Source organism: Varanus komodoensis, unplaced genomic scaffold (genome assembly GCF_004798865.1).
Source record: "Varanus komodoensis strain SLA01 unplaced genomic scaffold, ASM479886v1 scaffold9, whole genome shotgun sequence".
In the NCBI taxonomy this organism is placed as follows: domain Eukaryota; kingdom Metazoa; phylum Chordata; class Lepidosauria; order Squamata; family Varanidae; genus Varanus; species Varanus komodoensis.
This window is the reverse complement of record NW_025336598.1, coordinates 33,225,711-33,251,698: the sequence shown is the minus strand read 5'-3', so window position 1 is coordinate 33,251,698 and position 25,988 is coordinate 33,225,711. Positions and strand designations below refer to the sequence as shown.

Here is a 25,988-nt window from a genome sequence, read left to right as displayed (position 1 = left end):
TTGCTGGTGTGTCCATCCATTTCTTGCCATGAACAGGTTGTACTTGCTAAGGTTCGAACCTAGTTGGAATTCTGGCCTCTTGATTTGGGAGCCAAAGAACAGATAGTGGTTGTGATTACTCAGTAGTGATAGGAAACTGATTTTTTTTCTCAGCCCAATGAAACATATAAAGCTTCCAAATAACTGAAAGAACAGGGCTTCCCTGTAGATCATCCGAGGTACTTAAAGTGGAGGTGCTGTTGTCAAAACCACCTTACTTGAAGTTTTGTAGGACCTCAGTGGATGAGAGTGGTAGTCCCAAGGTTGTAGGCTCCCCTCTGCTCTAAGGTGTGTCTGGCACCTTTGCTGTATGCATGTCATTGGCAAGTCTTTACCTGGACCTTTCGAAGGAGAAGAATGATATGAGATCATGGAGTTTTCCTCCTATAGTGAAAACTGTGTGTTGGATTGAAGGTTTTTTTAAATAGTGGTTTTAACGTTTTTTAAACTGGTCAGTCCTAGAGGAGATCAACCCTGACTGCTCTTTAGAAGGCCAGATACTGAAGATGAAACCCAAATACTTTGGCCACCTAATGAGAAGGAAGGATTCCCTGGAGAAGAGTCTAATGCTGGGAACAATAGATGGCAAAAGAAGAAGGGGACGGCAGAGGATGAGGTGGCTGGATGGAGTCACTGTAGCAGTTGGTGTGAGCTTGGGTGGACTTGGGGAGATGGTGGAGGACAGGAGGGCCTGGAGGAATGTTGTCCATGGGGTCACGATGGGTCGGACACGACTTCGCGACTAACAACAACAATAATATTCCTTTATTGATATGTGTGTACATATACATGAAAAAGTGAAAGGTGGGCTATAAATGTAAATAACAAAAAAATCAATCAGTAAACACACTGCATAAGCTGACCGTCACTTTAAAAATGCTGTAACTTTATCACTATCATTATTGTTTGCCCTACAGCCAAGTTCTCAAGATGGCATAATGAAAGCAAAACAGTACAGCCAATGATACACCTATTAATAAAGCACATTAAGAAGTACTGCTTTAAAAGGAGCGACAGTGTAAAAGATTGGCCATTCAGCACTAGGTGCTGGAACAGTGCCCTGGGAAAGCTCAGTTCACATCCAACCCTGCTTGGAGGGAAAGAAGCTTTGTCGGGGCAGCAAGGTTGCGGAGGCAGAAAAAGGAAGTGCAGTAGGCTAAAAACAACACAGGGGAAGAAATGAGGAAATAAATACTGAGTACAAACGGGAAAAGAGAAATGGGGAAAGAAGGGTTTGGGTGATTCCAGAGGGTTTTTTAAAGAGAATGGGGAAAGAAGGGTTTGGGTGATTCCAGAGGGTTTTTTAAAGAGAGAGAACACTCCAGTCACATGATATTTTTCACTTGCTAGATTATATCGTTTTCTCAAGGCTGCAATTCAATGCTCAGTTAAGCTTAAGTCTGAAACTGCTGCCCAGTCCCTTGATTCAGCCCTGGGAGTAAGGAACATGCGCATGCAGCTACACCTTATCTCATCAGAGTACTACATTGCACTTCTACGTTGCACTTCAAATATTAGCATGCACGTGTCTTTTCCAAAGCAAAGAGTATCTCCATGCAGGAAAAATGGTCCTAAACAGAGTATATGGTAGCAAGATGTCTGTTTTCTTAATAGAAAATGGGACCCAGGGTGGTACACATAATATATACTTGCACACATGTCTGCACATGCACACATAAAATAACATTCCACTGAATCAGTCCACAGAAAAATGTTCATATAATGTATCGCAAGCCTTGTGAGAGCAGCTGGGTGAAGAATTCTGTCCCTCTGGCCAGGTCTTGTGATTGTTTCACAAATCATTGAATGCCATGCCAACAGTTTGCGTGCATTTATATTGTTCACATTGAGCTTCCGGAGGCATGCAGTAATACCACATAGATTAAACTGTCAAGGAGTTTTCTGGATGGTCAGGACAGTTTTTATAATGTGCCAGGTGGCCTTCAGAAAGCTGCATGACTGAAAGGGCCATCAAAGCAAATTTGCAAAAACCGGAATTTCAGATAAATCAAGGGTGGAGGACTTTTTTCAGCTGCAGGACCAAAGCCCACTTTGGAGAAGCTCTCCCAGGGCATTCCAGTGACAGGAGGGCCAGAGGCAAAACGGCTGAGGTCTGAATACCCATATATTGAAGCTTAATGCTCTTCCTGTTAGTGATTCAATCTTAGGAGAGGTATTTCAACCTTTTAGGAGGGGAAAGGGCATAACAGCCAGGAAACAGCCAAACAACTGGTGCTTGGAGGAACGGGCCTTTTCTCATGTGGAGAACCCTGGGCTAAATTGGGACCTCGGGAGAGTTGGCTTTGGCTTTCATGCAGACCCTGAGCCTAGCTCCTGAAATAGCTGGCAGATTTTTTTTCCTCTATTACTGTTCATGGAGCATTAGGTTTAACAGATTTCAGGCTTTTTACCAAATCTGCTCAAATAAAAGTGATTAAAAATTATCCATACGTTTCTGGCCAACTCTTGTATATTATCTGTGCAAGAGCCTTCTATTTAGAAAGCAGTGAGCTAATATTTTTGCAGAATGTGGATTACAGTGTTGGCTTCATGCTAGATTCCATGCATTAAATAAAACCACATGATATATTGACGTTCAATGTTTACATGGTGATTGTTTTTAATTGAAACAATGCTCAAACAAAGGTTCTTTATTTTGAAGTTAATGCATGCAGTCAGCTTCCAGTACCTGAAGATGGTGAAGCAAGAAGAAATGGTACCTTACCGAATGTAGAATGTGATCAGCTCCACGAAAAACTGAGATTGGCATTGCAAAGAGAGAAGTTTTTAAAGGTAGGGTGCTTTTCATAAGAGATAAACAGCAATACTTAACCGTCCTATTTGGACATTATAACTCATGGTTTATTGGAATAGCAATGAACTTATTCAAGACTCAGCTAATGTATTCCATCCTCTACTGTGTGACTATAAGCAAGGAGTGTGGCAGCTTTCACTTCTATTTTTATTAACTGCAGATTGACTTGTCATCCAAACTGGACAAGCCAGTTAATCTTAACCATGGTTTTTTTGGCAGAAGCCAACTTCAGACCATTCATTATGAAGCTGGTTTTTTGCAACAAACCACAATTAAAATTAAGCACAGTTAATATGTTTGAACAACACACTAACTTGCAATGAATAAACATGAAAGTAGAAACTTACAGTCCCCACTTTCCACCCACTCTGGATGGGAAGAGAAGTGGGGAAATGTGAGAAACGGAGGCTCATGCGATCTTGTCTCCATCACAACAAACATGGTTTACTGTGATACTCAAGTGCAGCCAATACATGCTTGTTACTGGATGGTGGGTTTCTTTTCTTCAGTATTAAGCTTGGTAGAAAATCAGGTATTCAGCTCTCAAATCACTATGATCCAGCATGATGTTTATTTATCCCGTTCAAATCATGTTGAGCAGATGAAAGCTGTCATTGCACCAAACATGCTAAACCACAGTAGGAGGAACTAGGATGCTGGTGTGGGTACAAGCTGCCCCCCTTAAAGATGAAGGTTATATTCTTTTTCTAGTATGCCACCTTTCTTACACTTGCTATACTGATGGTAAATCTTCAGTTGGCACAGGTGGCACACATAGCCAGTTTCGCCGGCTTCCACCAGCCTGGGCTCTGCAGTTGTTTTTGTTGACAGCTCCTATAATCGATGACTGTTAGCCAGGTTGTCCAAAACTTCTGGAGAGCACCAGTTTCAGAAAGGCTGAATTCCAGGCTTGGGGTTCTTTTTCATTAAAAATAATTCTTAAATAGTCAGCAAGTAGGATTAGAAATAAAGGAGTTACAAAACGGAGGCAGTGTGAATGCTCACTTCTAGTTCTTCCTATATACTAGTTCTTCTAGCTCTGTCTATATGCTTGTGCTATTTGAAATCACAGAATAGATAGAATATAGAGTTATAGTTCATAGAATATCCTGTAAAACTAAAAAGAAAATCATTCAGAGGTGCCATGGCCTTATCAGTTTTATTTAAAATGCCTCTGTTGTTAGGGTGTCTCCTAGCCAATCTTGTGCCTTTTCCTCAGTGCCCCTTGGTACTCGTTTTTAAAGTGTTGTCTGCTGACATTGATCAGCTTTTCCAAGCTGGCAGCCACTTAAACTTTCTCGAAATACACAAATATCTTTCACTACCAGCTTGGAAAGGTAAGCCTTCTCTCATTTAACGTTGTTAGTTTTGTTACTGTAAAATATCCATGGGTTATGCAAGCATTGTTTAGCTTTCACATAAGCCACTCCCACCAGGTTTTCAGATTATGATAAACCATGGGGATTGATCGCTACAGCTTAGATATTTGAAAGGATGACTGGCATGTGGCATAACCCACTGTGGTGATTGGGCAAACCAGGTCAAACTGTGCAAGAATGAGAGAAAAGAACAGCTTGCCAGGACCCAAAGTTATCAGGGTAATAGGCTCGCCTATTAACTTTTTGGACAACTCTGCTATCATGAAAATGGAGGCAAACCCGGAACAGTGAGAAGCGGTGACTCTGACGGCATTTACAGGCCCAAAGATGCAAGCAAATGTTTGCTGCTCTGGCTGGCTATAAATACAAATCATGAGTCTGACTGTATGGGATGGGATCCTTTCATGAGGGTTCTGGTCTTGTTTAACTGTTGGAAGGATTTGTACTTTGTTGTTAAGATTGTCTGCTTGTTCAACTCTTCGAGGCAGGGCTTAAGGCCAGAGCCATAGCTTCAGCAATAGAGCTGCAGCACAAACCTGTGCAGCACGGGTGGGGAACCTGCATCCCTGAGGATTGGTTGGACTCCAGTTGCTTCATCCCTGTCCATGTGGGCTGAGGATGACAGGAGTTGGAGTCCAGCAACTACATCTGGGGAGCCACAGTGCTGCACCGCAGCTTTATATCATTGTCCAGCCTGTTCCTGTTGCTTTTCGCCTTTTTGTCAGTTGTGCATTTATTTAGGTGCAGAAAGGATAATAGGAGGCTCAGTATTAAGCAACATAATGGTGTCATGGGGAAGAGATGATTGCATGCAGAAATTCCTCTGTGCTATCTCTGGCATGCCTAGCTAAAAGGATCAGGGAGAAGGTAGACTAAAACAAATCTTGGAGAAACCCTGCCAGAGTAAAGCCAACTGGCTTGCCAGAGCAGTAGTCTAATCTGGGTTAGCACATCTATAGCAGCATCATTTGTGAAAGTCTATTTTAAGATTTGTTTGTAAAAAAAAAATCAGTTCAGAACATTGTATTTCTGTCAACTAAGCAAATTTGAACCACATGTGTTAATTTGTTTTAAAAAATACCTATTTTGTCAAATTAGTGGCAGTTGATAATTATATTGCAGAAATCTAATTTGAGAGGAAAGCATTCGATTTTCCCCCCTGCTCCTCCCCTCCCCCTTTAAACAAGCTTGTGCAATTACTGCTTCAGAAATTAAAAACTGGAAAGAAAACAGAAAATTTCATCCTCAAATACAAACAGCATACTAAAAGATTTTGTTTGTAGTAGTTAATAAAAAAGGAGATTAGAATGCTGCCCAAGACTTATTACTCTGTAAACAAAAAAAAAAAACTTGGTGTTTGCTCTACTGTAAACTATTAAGTATGGTCTGATTTGCAATAGCACACAGATGTTCAGCTAACACTTTGATACTGCAGTGGCTGAGACCATGAATTAGGAGGCCTTATACAAGCCACACTCCTTCAGCTTCAGTTCCCCATCTGCTATGAGAGAATAATATAACCAACCTACTTTATAAGTCTGTTGTAAAAATAATGGCAACATAATGTACGAGAAACATTAAACAAACTAGAAACAGCAGATCAGTTCTTCCTAGTACTGCTTCTAAATAAATCCTGTTAATTTCTGTGGATCTTACTTCCAGGTCTTTGCTTTAAAGGGTCTTACTCATCTCTTCTCTGCTCCATAAACTGGTTTCATTTGTCAGCCAGTCACTTGCTGCTAGAGCTTCAAGGTTAACTTGGCACCTACCAGGCCATGGATCCCTGACATGTTAATCTGTATCTCAGGTACAAAACTGAGACCCTCTGGAGTTCTCCAGAAGGCCACACTCCGTTCCCTCAACGACCCATCAGTTGATGGCTTCCCAGTTTGGGTGCTGTTTCACCTCTTTCTGAAAGGCTGGATCGCTGCTTCTAAAGCTTAGTTACTGGCAATCAGAACTTCAGTCTGCAATACATTGGTCTTTGGGGCTTTTTGGCCTCATCTCTTTTTCCTTCCCACCCAACCTCCACTCCTCAGAACGTAACCCCTAGGCTGAAATTGGCACTAACACCCCTGCTGTATAAGATGAAAAATCAGCTATGGGGAACCACAAAGAGAGAGGAAGGGTTTTCCCTTTTTCACATACTCAGTTTGCTGTTCAGTGGGGCCAGAAACCAGTTGTGGTCCTTCATCTGTTTTGGTCTACATCTCATGCCCTCTAGCCAGCAGTGAGGGGAATTGTAGGCCAAAGCGCCTGGAGAGCACCATGTCAGCCATTCCCAGTCTAACCCCTGCTTCATTATTAAGCATGGTCTGGCCCAGCTGCCACCCTGCTATAAAACCTCTAAGCTGCCTATTTCTAAATAAGCCTAGTGGGAAATGGCCACCAATGACTTAGCCAGAATAGATAAGATGACTTGTGACAGGCCGTGTAGATGAGGCCTTGCGGTCATGACATTATACAATGAGAAAAAGAGATAATCTTCTGTCTTTATGGTCTCATGAGAAACTATCCCAAGTAGGCTTACCAGACTGACTTTTGGTCCAAATTGGTGTCATTGAAGATAATTCTGTTAGCGTTGCTTCACATATTTAAGTTTCCCTCTTTCGGAGATAAAGAGGTACTGAACTTTCCTGTTCAATGTGGCATTCCAGCTTTTGCTGCTGCTGTGTAATGTTTGGATCAGCCCCTATAGAACAGCACTGGGTAGGAAGTAAATACCTAGATGTTTTGGGTTTCAGATGACACCATACCTGACTATTGGCATTGCTGGCCGGGGCTTCTAGGAGTGAAGTCCCGAACATCTGGTGATCTTTTTTCTGTCTGCTTGTGCTGTGGAAGATAAGACTGGAAATTGCTACACTTAAGCCTTTCTTTCTCTTTCATATAATAACCTTTGTGCTTAAATCTGTTTTGAAATTCATAATCTGAGTCTCCTTCACATCTTAAATTTGCTTTCCAGTTACCATCACCTTCCTTGGCTTCCAGACAAACCTACTTCTGAATAAAATGTGCTGCTAAGCATTCTTTTCTATGCACTATGGAAAAACAGATTCCTTCCTTCTAAAATATCTACACCAACCAAACCCCAAAGTGCATTCCACTTCTGCTATATTTCTGTAGACCACCCAATAATAAATGTTCTCTAGGCATCTCAAAACAAGGTAATAAAAATAGCAGAGAAAAGAAGAAAATACGAAATGACCAATTAAAAATAGCTTCTCTCATGTTACAGGTTTGTTTTGTGCTAGCATCTCTTAGTTTCAAAAGCCTGCTAAGTATATAGCTCAGAAATGTGGAATCCAAGATTAGCCCTCATATTTACTTCATAGTGTCGTTACTTTTATGTCCCACCTTTTTTCTTCTTGCAAGGAACCTGAGGTGGCTTATTTAGTGGTCTTCCTTTTCATTTTATCCTCAGAACAACCCTGTGAAGTAGGTTTATCTGAGTCAGCTGGTGGCCCAGATTCTTCCAGCCAGCTTCCCAATCAAGTGGGTAGGCTTGAGTTCAGATATGCCCAGTTAAATACTACAACTGCATCACCACACTGCCTCGCATTATTGGAGTAAGGGCAAATTTACATAGAAACGCAAGGGCCTTGCCGAGAGAAGAACATGGAGAGCCTCTTCATGTTTTCCTTATGGTGCATGGGCCTCAGTGATGCAGTGCCTCTGCTTTGGTGGGATCCTAGTTTTCAGCTGCAGGAGGCATTGTTGCAGGGGACAAGCAGTGTGACAGTTCTATTCCATCTGGCATTGCCTTTTTGGCAATGGGTGCCATGAAACATAACCCATGGAAACCAGGGAGTGACTGGAGACTTGCGAGGTAGAACATCCATGTCCTACATAGTGTTGACGACAAAAAAAGAAGTCCCTCTTGTTCTCTGCCTGATCATGAGAAGACAGGCAATACCTGCAGTGAATTTTATATTTTAAAAGGCTCTTTATTGTAGGTGCACACTAGCAGTGGAGTGTGAACCCGTCTCCAGTCAAGACCAGCCGCCACAGTCATCACGCACAGCGGATTTATACTTTCAGCCTTTTGCACTGATTAGTAAAAGAAAACATCACAGCAGAAAACATTGAGTTGCTTTTGTACATGGTTATCCTGACCTACACTTGTGTCAAAGCATTTGCCTCCAGGCTTACCTTTACACATTCTGACCTTCTTGGCAGATGTTTATTTTATATTTTCGACTCTCTTATGCCTCTCTGATAGAACCCTAAATAACTGACCCTTGTTGTTTAGTCATTAGGAAAAATTTATATTCTTTAATAATTCCATACACTTATTTCCCTTCTGAAAAACATAAATAACCTATTGAGGATTGGGGTTCCTTTCAGGCAGATGAGCCATGATCATTCTGGGGGCAAGAGAATAAAGGAGAGGTTCTTTCTGTACTGCCTGGTGTCAGATTCCATTTATCTCTGATATATCATTTTACTGCCAAGTGGGAATAGGAGTACATTAAGGCACAATCCTACGTATGTATTTCAATTCAAGTTCATCCCGCTGGGTTCAGTGAGACTTACTCTCAGGTAAATGTGCATACATTTAAAAAGTTACAGAGCACACACATCTATTTCATTCCAATAAAAAACAGCTAGGTAGATAAGAAAAATTCCAAAATCCCTCTATTGTGTGTATTTTGTAATCTTCGTGTTGGCCTAGTTAAGGTATTGCAGTATATTAATTTTGAAATTTATTTCAGACATTTTGCTTGTCATTAGGCAACAGACATAGTGGAGCGAAACATCTCTTGTTTGCTTTGTGGCATTTTGGAAAGGGTCTTTAAGCTACCCATTCTCATCCCTCTTCAGTCTATGCATTTATTCATTTGATCCCTGCATTGTTATTTCTCACTTTGCAAAAAGAAAAACTATTTGAACATATCACACACTGCATTAGGGTTCTTTTTCATTGACCAGAGCTGAAGCCTCTGGTCTTCAAGAAGTGACAGCTCAGCTATTGATTTTATAACTTTATTTGTTCTTTTTTCCTTTCTCACTGAAGCATTTCCCCCTCTCTGTATAGACTGTCATCATGTACAGAAAACTAATAGCTTAACAATGTATGAAAGAGATTTTTAAAGCCTTAATTTCTTTACTTTGAAGCTTTATAGCTCGAGTCTTGCAAAATCCTAAGTCATTAAGTGCTAAATAGCTACATTTTAACTGTTCCAGAAATTACGATCCTTGAAGACTATTGTCACCTTCTTTAAATGTACTTTATCTTGATTCTAGCACATGCTGAAACTAATTAAATATTAGTGAACCGAGTATATAAATGGAATAAGACAACATCTCCCACATTTATAAGCACTAATATGCATTCTGCTAGTGTGACTCTTTTATGTATTCAAAATAACACACAATTGTTTTGAATAATTGTCCACAAGGAGATGTAACTGAATGTTACAGTAAATGGTTTTTAATTATTTCAGCCTAACTTGATAGTAGTGTGTACATGGCTGATTGTATTTAAAAAAGCAAGAGCACAGCTGGATCAGACCATAGACGATCTAGTCCAATTCTACGGTGGTCAGCCAGTTGCCCCTGGAAAACCCACAAACAGGACATGAGGGCAATTGGGTTCTCCCATTGTGGTTCCCCAGTGAATTCTGAGACCTGCAAATTCTGATTCTGGAGATCGGGTTTCATCATCACAACTAGTAATGATTGATAGCTTTATCCTCCATGTACTTGTCTAGTTCCCCTTTAAAACACTTTTAGGTTGGGAACTACCAGCACATCTTCTGGTGTCAAATTCCATAGTGCAACTGTGTGTTTTGTGAAGAAGAACTTTTTTTTGACTGTCCTGTACTCCCACCATTAAGCTAATTGGAAGAGCCATTGGAGAGCCACTTTCACCATGCCATGTATAAGCTTGCTTTCTTTCTTTCTTTCTTTCTTTCTTTCTTTCTTTCTTTCTTTCTTTCTTTCTTTCTTTCTTTCTTTCATTCATTCATTCATCTACCTATAGAGTGCAATGCTGTGTATTTTCAGACGGAAAAGAATCCTGTGACTCTCAGCATGCCCCAACCAGCTGTGTCGTGTTGTAGGACCTTTTTCTGTCCAAATGTGTATAGGATTACACCTTTAATTTTCTCAATAACCAAAAGGTTTTGGTTGGTAGACAGTATATCTCCATCACATTCCTTTGCTTGCCTTTTTTTGGGGGGTGGGTGGGGGGGAGAGAATAAATGAAAAGCCCAAGCATTGTATCCCTTTCTTATAGAGGAGTTGTTCTACCCCCTTACCATTTTGCTTGCAATTTGTGCACCTTTTCCAGCTCTGTAGTATCTTTTTTGAGAAAAGGGAACCAGAACCATACACCATTGTCCAAGTGCGGTTATACCATGGATTAGTAAAAGGTATTATGATATTGCCAGTTTTATTTTCAGACCCTTTGCTAATGAACCCTAACATGGAATTTGCCTTTTTCAAAGCGTTTTCACAGATTGCAAAAACTTAATTTAGCCTACAATAGTCTATTCTATAATGGCATTCCTGAAAATTAACCAACTGTGCTGTGTGGGGTGTGTGATTTTTTTTTCTGTTTAAGGAACAATTGGAAAGTGAGAGTGGAAAATTAAAACAAACAGAAGAAGAAAGTAATCTAAAAGAAAAGAAATTTGAATCTATTATCACAGTCAAAGAAGATGAAATAAGGAATCTGAAAAAACAGCTGAAAGAAATAAATGAAGCATTTGAAAAAGAGGTAAGGATATCAAAGAGAGCCACAGCTTTGCAAATAGGTCAAGCTCTATTATTTGGCATATTATCAGTTGTTCATACAGACAACTTGAGAAATTCTTGATCTTATAAAATTAAAAAAGTTTCTTAAGCCATAAACTAAATGACATTATGCTCATGGCTGTTTTATTATTCAGTCCCATTCTGTCCACATACCTTGTATAGTCTTGTACACTTTGTCTACACACACACACACACACACACGGTGTAGAATTTAGAAATGGTAATTATCAATTGATTTACTGACTATTTGAATGTAAATGTCATTTTGGAAAAGCAAATACACAATCTGTCTTGCCTTTGTATCCATGTTTTTGCTGAAAAGATCATGCTGACTTCATTTGTCAGACAACCTTTCAAGTTTTGAAAGCTGCACAGAAGATGGATTTTTGTAGCAACTTTGGCTTTAGGCTTTTGAATGAAACGCCCATGTAATGCTGGGCTAATCCACAAGGTGGTACTCAAATATAATAACTTTTCTCCGTTGATCCAGTTCATGCTATCAGCCCTGGCCCAGCTTATCCAAGAGTGTAGCAGAGTCCTTACTGATAGTTTACTTGCTGGAATGAATATGAGGCCATGATCTGATGCATACAATAAATATATATGAGAATTGATGTTTGTGTTCTGTTCTAGTATTGTTTTCCTAATGTTGTTCTCCTAATATGAAATATAAGAAAATATCCATGCATTGTATGGAATGGGACTGAACCATATAAAACCATATAAAACAAAATGACATATAGACGAGTATCGAGTATCAGAGCTTCATGTCTTACTCAGATTCACTGTCACCTATATAAAAGCTCTGCATCAGTGAGAATAGCATGCCACAGTTATTTCAGTATCCAGGTACCCAGATACTTTGGGCATTTTCTAGCGCCTTAAGTAAATGAGGATGTGGTGTTAGATTTCCGGCTAATGCATTTTTCAAACACCGATTTTAAGATGATTACATTTTATTTTTTTATTTTAAAAGGGGGAGGCAGGCTAGTGCCCGTGTCAGGTTGTTACTCTGTTAATCTGTTTAATGTGTTAATTTGTGCGGATGCATTGTGTTAGGCTGTTGTAATGCAAGCTTCTTCTTTTTCATGCTTCTGATCTTTTTCAAGACAAGGAGTGAAAAACATGCTTTGTCTAGGCAGGAATTATCTCCAGGGGCATTTACTGCAGCTGTCTATGAAAGGTACATCACTTTTAAAAAGTACATAAATAAAGGGGGTATTTCTTCAATTATATCAAGTGTATTCTTGGTTTCAGATTGAAAAATCCGATGACCTTCCTCTTCTCCTATCTTCTCCTTTCCCATCCCCAAGTCTTGAATAAGATCTCTAGAATCACTTTGAAGCAGTGATATAATGTCACCAGGGCCAAGATGCAGTGCCAGGACTTTTCTAATTAGCCAAGAGGTGGATATCATCTGCCACCCCCTTCAGACTTTCCTTTTCCCTCTGAGCTTAGCTGCAGTCCTCACAGTAGCTGGGAGGAAATTACTTTTCCCAACAATATATTGTTCCTTGTTACATTGCAAATTATTTTGGGGTGATGTGCTCTTGAATGAGCAATGAAGACCCATTAGCCTTACCAAAAGACCTGCTTCTGGTGGAGATGAACATTCCGATAAAAGATTTGTTGATCTGGATCAACAGCTGCCTGAACTTTTGGTCTCCCCTTGTAAGTGTGCCTCTGGGCTTTCATGATGGCCCTTCAAAATTTGTCGCTGCTTTTAAGCACCAGGAGGTTTGGTTAAAGGAGAAGATGAATGGCCCACTGTACTGGCACCCATTTCTCTTTTACCTTCATTGAACACAGAGAATGTTTAGTCAGAAGGAGAACAGCCACAGAGTGGCAGAGCACCTGGTTTGCACACAGAAAGCCCTAGTAGGTACAGTCCCCAGTATCTCCTAGCTGGGGAGCTGCTGCCAGTCAGCGTACTGGGCTTAGATAAACCCATGGTCTGACCCTGTGTGTTCCAAAAGGAAGAGTGGGTAGCTGCCTGTGCACTGGCATGTTCACTTGCCTGGTTAGCGCATGGATCAGTTCTGTCCTCCTGAGAGCCTGTTTTGGCCCTTTGTCCCTTTGAGACCTGGATGCACCAGTGTCTGTTCAAGGCAGAGCTTTCATCATTGTGGGGGGAAGGGGCAAAGTGAAGCCTGGTGCTTCTGCAGCCATATCAGGGTCTCACACCCTGCTGGACAGGGATACGGGCAATGTTAGGCAGGGTCCCTGGGCCCACATGTATTCCCCAGGGTCCTGGAGATCCATGGATGTAAATGGAAGATGTTCATCTGAACTTAATTGCATGGGCTGCAGAGAGTTTTCCTACAGGAAGAAGAGAGAGAAGTGGAACAGTGAGAGATTGCAAATTAATTTTAATTGGTGAGGAACTACTGATTTGGAATTATCTGGGTGGGTTGCAAATTAATTATTTGAGATGATTTGGATGAGAAATTGTCTGGCTTTGCCTCCTGTGCAATTTAAATTAATCCTGATCATTATTTCTGAATGTGCATATAAAGTAAGGAATTAGAATGTGTACATTTTGTGCAGCTTTGTGCCTTACAGGCCTGGGCGCCAAATCTTTTAAGCACCTAGCAATGCCCCCAACAGTTGGCCTTGCCTTCCCGCACACTTGTCACATACATTTCTCCAGAAATGACTCTGGGTCCTCCATTGGCCGGGGTCCAAATTCTAACAGATAATTCACCCACCTCCCAACATATCGTCAGTCATTGCATGGTGAGGAGAATGTCACTAAACGTGCCTGCTGGTGGTGCCAGTCAGGGCCGTGTGGTGATGGGAGAAGCTGCACCTCACAATCTTTTCTTCTCTGTAATATTTAAAGGGACTCAAGTGGAGCACTCCCAGGGTTCACTTTGCCTTAAGTTAAAGTGCCAGCCCAGGCAGGCTGTATCAATACTTTGTTCTTGAACTATAAACCAAACACAGGAGGACCCTCTGTTAGTTTGTTTTTATCAGATTTGCTAAGCTAGGTGTTTTGGACATTTTAATTTCTTGTTCTCGTCAGACTTTATTTAAAAATCAAAGGCAACAAAAAGAAGGAAAACAAATAATAATATAATGGGATTAATGAAGAAGCAAGGGAAGTCACTCATTATCATACTGAATCAATCACCAATATTCTTTTGGAACATGTACAGTAAAATAGCCTAAGTAGGAGCTTACTAATGAAAGAAGGAAAATTCCACCCACGGCATTTCCCCAGAATAAATCCACCCTTCTTCCATATTAGTTTTGCTGGGAGTGATTGAAAAACAAGTAGAAAACATTATCTGGCCTGCATTCCCCTGCCCCCTCCCCCAGCAGGACCAGTAGCAGCCAGCAGGGGATGGAGGGCCAACATCCCTCCATCCCCACTGGGGAGACATTGAAGGGGGAAATGGCTCAAAGTATCCTCCCCGGCAATATTGCTCTGCTCCAAATGTGAGCACATGCTTTACAGCTCATTGCTGTTTTGAACATACCGGGAGAGCAGATCGCCGTGTCCTACATTGTCTTTCTTTGGGTTGAGTCTGGCCCCACAATATAGTAACAGAGACAATGTTTCCAAGATTTTGCTTGCTGCAGGGCTGTGGCAAGACAGCTGGGTAGAATGTAATGCTGCTTAACATCTGAAATTATTGAATTTTAGGGATGAATTGGAGACAGTTTTCTGGGGCATGAAGGAAGAATTTTATCGAATACGCACACTAGCAAGAGCACAGACGGACCAGCTGAGTAAATTTAATCTACAGAGAGAACCCGTAACTGGTATCACTATACTGCAGATCTTACTGTCATCCAGCTCTTTTGACTGAAAGCGTTGCTTTGTATTGTGGTGTGGTGTGTGTGTGTGTGTTGTTCTACTATGCTGTACACTGCATGTGCTTCCAAAGCAGTTTTGAGATCAGCCCTGCCGCCTTGTGATTTGTCATGTGGCGTGCTATAGTTATGAAGCAATTCTTCATGACATTTATCCTGTGTGGCGGAACCCTTGTGTATGAATGTGTGTGTGTGTGTATATATGCACTGTCGCTTGTAAAGTGTGATAAGACTGTTCAGTTTGCTGTGAGTGCATGGCTTGGAAAGCTGCTTCTGGCTTTCCAGTATTACTTGCAACATTGCAGACGTTCTTCCCTGGCTTCAGAAGTAAATGGCGTACTCTTTTCTTCTTCCCCTCACATCCCCTGACAGCTATGCAAGGATTTTCTCCAGGAAAGAAAGCCTAGTGAGTGAAGTTGCCCCAAGTTATTTTGCTAATTGCAAAGATACAGTGGGATTTGCAGAAATAAAAATAATAAATGCACCTGTCTCCATTATCAGATCACAAGCAGTGTACAAAATGCTTTCAAACTATACAAATGAAAAAACACAAACAGCAAGAAAGAAAAGTTACTAGGCTCAGTATCAAAATCAACAGATATACAGATATATTTTCAACAGCACCCAAACCCTCCTACGGGTGGTGCATGCCACACTACAGTGAAGAGAAAATTTGGAAGGTGGGGCACCACAGCAGAAAAGTCCCTCCCCATGGCTGCTGCCAGGTAGACCTGTGTAAGCAGTGGGGCAGCCAGGAGACCCTGACCTGTAGGTGCCTGTGAATGGCTAGGTCAGCATGGGAGAAGACGCTCCTCTAGTTAGCCTGGTTCTAAGCTATGTTAAGGCCTTACATGCCATCACCTTGAAAGTGGCCCGGTGACTGTGCATGCAGTGCCCTTCTTCCAGCAAAAGTATGGCAGCAGGCTGCCCCATTCAGCCATGTGACTGCCCAGTACTGCCCTAGCTACAGTTTCCAGAGCATCTCAAAAGGAGCTCCACAAGACTGCAGTGCAGTGATCCAGTCCTGAGGTAGCCAATGTTCTTCATATGGAAAGGATGCATATTGTCTGAGTGCATTTTATTCTCCACTGGGATCCTTCCCTGAAGCATAATGTGACAGACACAATCGGCAAATCCAGATGTTCCATTTCTGCTGGAAGAAGGGTGGCCCAAGAGCACTGATCCATAAGACTCCTTTCAGGGGCTTGTCCAGGAATGTTTTGAGCAAACTGCATGTGCTGGGAACAATTAATACATTTGTCTTAGAGCAAAATGCACCAAAGTCCCTATGGGCTTATGTGAGTTTAGTCCAACACATCTGGAGGTTGCCAGGTTGGGGAAGGCTGCTTTAGGGAGTAATTCTGCTGGAGAAATGTTTTTCTCCCACTTCGTGCCTTGTTTCAGTCTTAGGAACCCTCTCTGTTAGATCAGACCGAGATCTGTTTAATCCAGCATGAGCAGATGCTCTTAGAAAGCTCCCAGTCTTGGATCCGAACTGCTGGTTTTTCTTATCATCACTGCCCAGTTTATAGCACTCTTTTGTAATCTAATCAGCATTGCACCTAACTGCTAGTATTGGCATATCTATGACCAGTTTCAAAAGCTACTGCAACTTAGCAGTATTTCTTAGCAGTATTTTATTGTGTAGCATCTGTAGTGAAGAGGCTAACCCGGGCTGGGTTCATCATAGCCATGTCCTGCTACAGGGTCAGTTCTGTTCAGATTTAGCTCTTGGTGTGTCACAGTTAAGATGATTTTCTGTGTCTGGCCAGCACCCAAATCTGGGCTGACTCCATTCTATGGCAACAGTTCCAACAAGGGCTAAAAATCTTAAAGGCCTAGAGAATCTCCACAGCAAAACATGCTGCATGAGTCAGAACTTTATTAAAGACAAGAGTTCTCTCTCATTCTTTGACCTCTAGCACTTTGGTTGTGGAAGCTGATCTGTGAAAGGGACCTCTCCCACCAGTCCTGCTCCCAGTGCCCCTTCCGCCTCTCCCCAGAGTGGGAGAGCCTCCTGAGTGGCAGTAGAATTACACGGGAGGAAGAACGCAGGAAAGCCCCCTGCCAGCAACTTCCTTGAGCAAGTGGCTCATCAGAACAAATTTACAGCCTCCCACAAAAGGGTTGACATTGAAATTTGGGCCACAGCAATAATGAATTTATTATTTGTTTATTTATTATATTGTAACCCTCCCAATAACCAATGTTGTCTAAGTGGATTACATACAAAAATAGAAGGATTTCATACATTATAAACAAAAATGCAATACAAATACTTAAAAGAATAATATACTCTTTTAAAAACCAGCAAACAACAGAGAAATTGATAAAAGTCTAGAACTACGTCATCGATATTTAAGTAGTGAGTGTGAGGCCTGAAAATGATCTATGTAATTTAACTTTCCCCAATCTGGTAACCTCCAGATGTGTAGAATGACAATGCCCAGCATCCGCACCTTCATGCACAAACCTTCCCTAATTGCTAGGCTGCTGATGAAGAGCATTGGCAGCCAAGTGGGACTTAAGTGCAATTGCGGAGTGTTCAGTCCTGGTTTTAGCAAGTATCTGATTCCTCTAGACAGGAGAGCCCTAGTGCTGGCTGTGGTGTCAGACTATGCCAGGGAAAGGGCCTTTTGTATAAATGTGCTCTGATACTCTCACAGTTTGACCTTGCTGACTTTGGCAAAATGCATCAAACACTGGATGATGTGCTTTATAACTGGTCTGAGATCAGCAGTAGGCAAGTTGTAGCCCTCCTGATCTGCAGGTCCCATCAGCCCTGGACGACAGAGCCAGGGTGTGGAATAGTAAGAACTGTGGAGGGCCACACGTTGCCTGCCCTGTTCTAGATAGTCTTTAACCATTTCTTTTGCATCTGTCTTTACAGAAATTCCATTCTCCAAGCCTATTCAGTGCACTGATGAACAAGCAGATGACCTTTGTAATCCTTGGGTTAAAAAGGAGATAAACAGGGATGTTCCACACTTCCCACAAGTCACACCAAGAGGAATGGGCCAAGAGGAGGAAGAGAACTCTGTGGAGTCCCTTTCTAAGTTTAACGTCAAATTCCCCCCTACAGACCATGATGTTACCTTTTTGGAGAGTACTCCAGATACTTCACCGATCGTATGCACAGCTGGGACTGGAAACTTGCTTCAGGATCAGCAGTTTAACCAGGACCTTGGAGACCAAGCTGCAAACTTCAGTGAGATGAAACATAACTTGTTTGAGGAGTGTGGCACTGATCCTAGTACATCAGCTGTGCATAACCTACCAAGTGCCTGCGTAATCAAACCACCAGCCCACACAAACACGATCCAGAGTCCTTTGGAAAAAGCTTTCTTATATAACCGTATACCCATAGTCTTCTCAAACCAAGATGTTCTCGAAATAAACTTTCCCCCCTTAGAAACAAATGAGAGAACTGGAGTGCCGCAACAGGTATTTATTGCTTTTATTTTATTTCTATACCACCTTTCTGAAGAGATTTGCACCACTGAAAAATAATACATAACCATCTCTGTAAATTGTTCTCCACCTCATCTTACATTGAGGCCAAGCTCAAAGCTTTCCATGCACTCTGATGCACACCCAGCCAGCAAAAGGCTTCTGTATTCTGCAGGCCCAGTCCAGCACTCCAAGCAGAACACAGTACGGATTGCATTGCATCCTACAGGAGTTTGCATCCTACAGGAGTTTTTTCTTGCAGCTAGGAAAAAGGCTCTGGATCAAGCACAAGGACAATTTTCAGCTGAAAAATGTTCATGGTTTAGATCTACAAAACCAATGTTTATCAATTGTCGTTTTCAGCCAAATATATTTCAGTTTCTACTTATTCCTAAGAATGTACAAGAATTTCAGTTTAGTTGACATAGCTGAACTTGTCCTACTTATGACTCCAGAAGACCGTTTGCCCCACACCACAAAAAGATGTTCACAGATTCCCAATCATTTAAATATATTTGTGTGTATGTGTGTGAGAGAGGAATTTTTTCTTATTATTTTTTTTCAAAACACAAACATTTTCATGCTAGGAAATATAGGGAAAGTGTGAAGATTTCCTGTTTGAACAAACTGAAAATCCATGTTACAAAGGAACACAGGAGTAAGCCAAACCAAACTTCAAAGTGTGAAATTAAGAGAATTTTGCCACATCCCTATATAAGCCTCCCATATTTGATGCTTCCATGAACAAGGAAATGTTTAGAGCTTCAGTTCTGAAGCAACTCCAGTTGGTTTACTCAAGTCTTACAAATAATGTTGCAGTGGGTACTTGCCATTCTCATTTTCTGTCCATTTCTCTTCTTTCTACTGCCCACCCATTCTGCTGCTTCCCCTCTTCCACTTTGCACCGCCTCATAGTTTCACTGCACCATCTAAGCAGGTACCATATTGCTGCTCTTCCGTTTAGAAAAAGGAGATGCAATCTCTCTCTTGCTAGTAGCAGAGCAGACTGCTATTGGGCTATAGTCCTATGCATATTTTAATAGGAAACAAGGCACCCATTGACTGACTTCTGATTCAACACGCAGGTCGTGCTGTACATGGATCCCAGATGGTTTCCATCCATGTAGTCATTTTACTTTTGAACCATATCGAATAAGAGAGGTGATCGAATATTTTCAGCAACTGTGGAATGAAATGAAGCATTTTAATCTGAGATACAGCACTAGTAAATAATCTTTTCCAATCATTTCTTTATGCACTGTGCTGTGGTTTACAAAATACTTTACAGTGGCATTGCTGTCATTCAAATTGACTAACCCTGTTTAAAACAAGTGAACTAGTGACTAAGTATCAACCAGATTAAAGAGGCTTGTCGATAAGGTAGCGCTAATGTAATTCTGAAATGGAAGCACTTATTTTATGAGCAAGTACCTCCTTTCTGCAAATCATTGCAGATTTAATCATTTATTAAATTATTTTAGTAGATTAAAATATTGCCTATTTTACCCAGTTTCATTATATAGTGTTTTTAACATTTAGGACCATATGACCAAATTTTTCAATTTGCCTTCTGTCTTATTTTAAAATAAGCATAATAAGCAGTACATTTATAATGTACAATTGATTATATATTGGTACTAAATCTTGCTTTTTTATATTAGGCATTACTTTTTCTATGGAATTGTTTGATGACTTAACAGTTTTTATTTTTCCTAATGTCAAATTCTGGGTTGATCTAGAACAAAACAAATTAAACTGTTCTATTACTAGTAAGAATTCCTGTGGTGTTTGTAAAACATCCATTCTATTACTTGTTACTTTCCCTTTTTCTCCAATATGTCTCCTGCTTGTTCTTTTAACTAGTTAGTCTGTGTATTCATTTCTCAATAGATGGCACCCTGTATTGTATATTAAAGCATGTGAAACAGCTGGTATGTGAATGCAAGTTGATAGAGAAGTATGCAGCTTTAAAAGCGTAGGGGAATTGGTGGTGTGAAGTTGGAAAACAACATATAAAAATAAAAGTTTAGCAGGATATATATTTGCAAATGTGAACGGCCAGTACTATAATTCAGTGGTCGCCAGGAAGCCTTCATATTTTAAGTGTTTATATTTGGGAAAGAAAACTGGCAACAGAAAATAGCTCCAATATTTGTTAGTTGTATCCAGGAAGGAATGTAGAACATAAGGCCTTTGATTAAAATTATGCCTCTTATCCAGAAACTTAGGCAAAAGAAGCCAATGTTACTTTTGAATCTATTAAATATGCAGCTGCATGTATCTGTTTAAATATTGTTATAGTCTTTGTTATCTAAAAATTTTACATAACTTTTTATTCGAAAAGATGGAGGGTCATTTATAAAGGATTGAAATCTCTGTATGTCAAGTCCAGCTAAACAGTAGGGAGAGAGGAAAAAGCACCATCCTTTTAAATGCATGCGCACGCCTATTTATCAGTGGTATGAAACGTGTGGGTTTCATTTGCTAAAAACAATGGTCCTGTTTCCTGATGCTTGTTTTAAAGTTCCTGACCTTTTAGTGGGAAAACTGCAATAAATCTCTGGCTGGAATCTTCCGCTGATATCCACAGGCCCTGATGAACTGCAGAACTGACCTAATGTCAGTGCTGGACCAAGATGGAGCAGACAGGACAATGACATTGTCCTCTCCTAATTGAGCAGGCCACCTCGTTCCGTTTAATAGCTATGAAGAGTGACTTGAAGACAACTTGCAGGCAGCTTTCCATCCTGCCTGCATCGTAGCGTTAAAACGCTTGGGTCCTTGCAGACAGAATGCACCATTGCTGACGTCCTCGTAGTGCTGATTTACATGCCTGATGTTTCGCCACCCCTTCCCCCAGCAAACAAGGACCTTCTGTCATATATTTAGTACATGTGTTAACAAATAAAGACGAGGAGGGGAAACTTAAATGCAGTGTAATTGGCAACCATAAGTCGTTAGAGCTGCAGCTCTCAGTTGATATAATAAATTTAGCTCTTCCTTGCAGATACTAAATATAAAAACTTGAGTCTGCTTCCTTAGTATATTGCAGTTTCTTAAACACCTGGATTGAAAACTGTAATACTGAAAAAAATGTAGACTAAATTGAAGGATTGGGATTCTGATGCTTGTCTGCATTCTGTGACATCCAGGGAACTGGTTCAGCAAGTAGAGCTGCAGAATTTAATAAAAGCAAATACTAAGAACATCTCCAGCACTTTAAAAATGTGGAAGTAGCACTATTTCCACAAAATGTGCATGAATCTATACTTAATTTTGCAGAAAAATATCTGCATATATTAATTGATCTTTAGAGTCCAAATCTTCCCTTTTGATGACCACCCAGCCCCCAAAGTTTGGTGATAACTGCAAACCAATATCTTTTTTTTAAGTAAATCAAAATAATAAGAGCTGCACGGATTAAATAGTCAAACTGCAGTGTTAATTCATTAATGAGGGAGTCACATTTTGATAAATAAGGTGCAAGTTAAGGATACACATGTTTATTTTTAAGGTTATTTTGGTGCTGATGTGCTACTGAAATAGAAACAATAGGCGCTTACTCCTATTTGTTAAATTGTAAGCTCTCTTATGCTTCCTTCAGTATCTAAGCAAAATGAATCTGGTATTTTGTGGTAGTATGCAATGTATATAATTGAATAAAAGATGAATAAATAATTGGTTGAAGCTTTAATAATTCTGTAAATATGCATAATTCCATCAAATACTGCTATCAGCAGAGATTCAAAAGAAAAACTACCACAATATTTACTTATGCCTACAATGAACAATTATGCCTGAATAATAAATGCTTTGTTCAGCAAGCACACTTGCACAAGAGGCTTGGGATACTGGACAGCAGTGCAGCCCCAGACAAGTCTTCCTAGAAGTAAGCCCCACTGGGTTCAGTGGGGCTTGCTTTCAGTAAGGCATAGAGATTTGCAGCCTGATTCAAGATCAAAACCCAGTGAGTCAAAATTCTTAAGATGAGGCCCTCTGGCTTGATGAAAAACTACAAGAATAGCACGAATATTGTGACCATCTAATCATGCCTCCTCTTATGGTTATTAAAACTGCCAGCTTAAATCAAGGTGGAGCTGCAAATAAGTAATTAAAAGCACACTTTCGTGGTGATGTTTAAAACACGCATCAGTGCCTAGACAGGTTTCTGAAGCAATTTACACCAACAAAAAGTAGACTGTTTGTTAGAACTTGATGTAATTACACCTAATTAGCCTGTGTTCTGCAAGGATTGATGACTGACCACAGTAAAAATATCCACAATAGAAATCTGCCGAGGCCTTGTGACAAATATTAAATATTGTTTAGACAAAGAATTAACTCCTACAAGAAACTGTGGCTGCTGGTTCTCTCCCTTTCTGGCTTTTAATGAACCACTGTCTTGTGTTTCAGAGCTTTTGAGACTCTGGGACATATTAATGACATGGGGTGCTGCTCACATGTGAGAGAGAGAGAGAACCTAGTTAACTTGTTCTAGCTCTAAATACTCTTTGCCCTTCCCAAGTATGTATTAAGGTTGTGGCTACAGAAATCATACCCTTTACCTTGTGTCCTTGTCTCTTCTTTTCTGATAGAAGTTTAACAATTCTAACATTATTCAAAAAGTTTATTGAATGATCAGAGAGCAAAGTCTTGGACAAAATGAGAATAGCAGCATAAGAATAAGTACCAAGTGATCACTATGAGTCAGTGGGAAATACCAAAAAAATTACATTGGAAGATTGCAGAAGAGAAAGTGTAACTCCAGAATGATAGCTGATGCATTTTTTACATGCTCATCTTATACCTTTCCTTCCATGAATACAGAATGAAAATCTTTCTCTAATAGCATGTTTGGTAAACCATTGCTTTATATATAAGACATTGGTAAAATGTTTTTTTTAATACAGTGCCATTTAAGTCAGAACTTTATATAATATCAATACCAGTGCCTTAAACTTCAGCATAGATGGAACTATTTTTTTTTCTTGTGACCTTGGAGAAAAGACTACATACATACTTCAGTCAAATGAAATACTTGTTGTATTTAGAGTATATGTTCGTTTGTTGTATATTTTTAGATATACCAAAACCAGAATAATCCTTACCTAGTTAAAAATAAAACAAAAAACTAACATTCATTTTACACAAAGTACTAACTTCTCCCACTTTCTTACAGCCTCTCTGGAATTCATTGGCACGTCCTTCAGCAGACTCGGAACTTGATCAGCCTGAAATATGTGAATTCTGTCAACAAATGTTCCCACCATCTCATACGTCCAGGGAGGACTTTTTGAGACACCTGAATTCACACTTCAACTTGAAATCTTAGTGTCACTGGAACACAGATAAGTTTTATTTAAACTGAAGCCTTGTGGGTTGCTGTTCTTCGATTTTCAGTCCCAATACACAGAGTAATTTCAGAAGGTAAGGCTGATAAGAGAATCGATCCAAACCCTGATGGCTTATTGTTAATACAATTAAAGCAGATTTGGAAGGTAGAGAAGGAAATGGTGTACAAACTATCCCAACAGCTTGTTCTTCTCAAAATTTGGCTGGGAAAGTAGAGAAATGAAGATTATGACCATCCAGCTTGAAAACAAGAACTGCATGAACATTATTTGGACAGGGAGTTTGAAACTTTGCTACTATTGTGCCTTTGTTTTTCTATTCAACTGCTATTCACTGGGTTGCCTTTGAACATTTGTCTTTTTTACCATGAATATATGTACTTGGAAGGAAGTACTACTTATTTCAGTACTTGACTCCTATCATATAGGTATGATAGGGACACAAGTTAAGCACTTAATTGTGTACTTTTTCTTCCTGAGACCCATCATGTTGAAGTGTGCCTGCCACCTGTGCAGGCCTATTGGCAAGGAGTAGCAACATGCCATTGACATTCCAGTCTTTCCTGCTGATAACTGGTATACTGTTTAATATGACATGGAAATGGGACAATTCATTTGGTGAATACATTTAAACAGAACATGTGCATGACATTTTTATGGACAGAAGTACTTTACCCATAGCCTATGTCATGTTTGTTGTTGTTGGGAACAGAATAAAGAGAAATATAGAGCAGTTTGTAATTTTTCCTTGCTTTGTTTCGGGATTAGTGAACATCATTTATTACTTCAGCATGTGATGTCACTTGATAACACCACTCTATTAAAGCTGCTACTAGGACTAAGGACCCCCATGTCTTAAACCTAAATATTGTTGTTTATGACCTGCATGGAATAGTCAAGATTGAACTGTGGTGTTGGATTTAAGCTACAGTTATTGGATTTGAATAATCACTGGGGAATTTCCTTTCTTCCACCTACTCTCACCCCAAAAAATATTGTCTAAAAGAATGAGAAGTTGCCTCTCTGTAACCTTTGTGTGCATAAGCCAGATTGCTGGATGCCATCGACTTTGTAACCTGCCACAGGAACTCTTGGGAAGGGAAATCTGTGTACAAGAAATTTGTATCTGCACAGATTACCTTCATTTGGAAGAGGACCTGCCTCAATCCAGTATATTTAACCAATACCCTACTGTGTATCAGTAAAGCATAGTAGCATTAATACTTCATACAATGTTAGTGTTATGGGACCAAGGGCTGTACCACTTGGTAGAACACATAATTTGCATTCAAAAGTTCCCCAGTTCAATCCCTGACATTTCTAGGTAAGACTAGGAAACTCTAGAGAGCCATTTCTACTTGGTATAGATCATGCAAAGTGGGAGAGTGGTCTGACTCTGTGTAAGGCCACTTCCTTTGCTCCTGTCTTTATCCAGCCAGGCCTTTTAAGGGAAGCCGGGCACCCTGAGTAACCCAGTATTCTTGGATCTTTCATTTCCAAAGCTTGCTTGTACTTTCCCTACAGGTATCTTCTCTAATTCCCAATCTTCCTTTCTAGTTTTTGGCTTATGTAAAGAAAGCTGGAACCCTACCACATTTCAGCCCATGTGTTCCTAATTCAGGCAGGAACCGTTAGCAGTTTCCCAGGTACTAAACAAGGAAAGATTAGGGGAAAGAACTCTGTGCACCCTCTAGAAATGTTAGTGACTAAAAGTTGTAACTGTGGGCAATTTGGAGAAGGAATAGGCAGATTAGGTCTAATGTTGGGTCTGACTTAAGGACTGTTCATTTCAATGGGTCTGTTCTGATTCGGACTATCGTTGGATAAAAACTGTAGCTCAGCAGCAGATTACATGCTTTTCATGCAGAAGATCCAAAGTTCAGTTTTCATTATCTCCTTTTTTAAAAATAAATTTCACTATTTTTTTCTAGAAACTAACATTAAAAGCATCAATCATTTAAGACATCGGACATACTGGGTCAGCATCTCACTCTTTCCAAAAATCCATAACTATATTCAAATCTACACATAGCCCCGTTTCTCTAGCCAATAGTAAAAGAAGTTCCAGGTTGGATAGAACTATGTATCCTCCTCCTCCTTCAGAGACAAGGTCAATCTGTCCATTTCTGCGCAGTCCAAAATCTTTTTTAAGATCACTTCTTCAGTATGTGGCTCTTCACTCCTCCAATGTTGGGCAAATACAATCCTCGCCGCAGTAATTACATGTAGAATCAGGTATATAGCTTGTTTATCAAAGTCATCAGAAATAATGCTAATAGAAAAACTTCATGTTTAAATGTTAAAGGTTTTTGTAACATTTCCTCAAGCCATTTATGTATTTTAACCCAGTATTTTTTTGCCTTGTCTCAAGTC

The 25,988-nt window shown here is 40.2% G+C and overlaps 1 protein-coding gene across 3 annotated transcripts in view; it reads left to right on the top strand.

The window, feature by feature from the left end:
• Window positions 1–24,348, top strand: part of TANK (TRAF family member associated NFKB activator) — a 115,218-nt gene extending 90,870 nt beyond the window's left edge. For all 3 annotated transcript variants that reach the window (XM_044417600.1, XM_044417601.1, XM_044417602.1), the window contains 6 exons: window positions 2,702–2,832; window positions 10,802–10,957; window positions 12,105–12,178; window positions 14,645–14,763; window positions 17,705–18,258; window positions 23,444–24,348. In XM_044417600.1, coding sequence (XP_044273535.1) covers window positions 2,702–2,832; window positions 10,802–10,957; window positions 12,105–12,178; window positions 14,645–14,763; window positions 17,705–18,258; window positions 23,444–23,596 — 1,187 coding nt within the window. In that variant the 3' untranslated portion in view covers window positions 23,597–24,348. The remainder of the gene's footprint in view (window positions 1–2,701; window positions 2,833–10,801; window positions 10,958–12,104; window positions 12,179–14,644; window positions 14,764–17,704; window positions 18,259–23,443) is intronic.
• The last annotated feature ends 1,640 nt before the right edge of the window (window positions 24,349–25,988 follow it).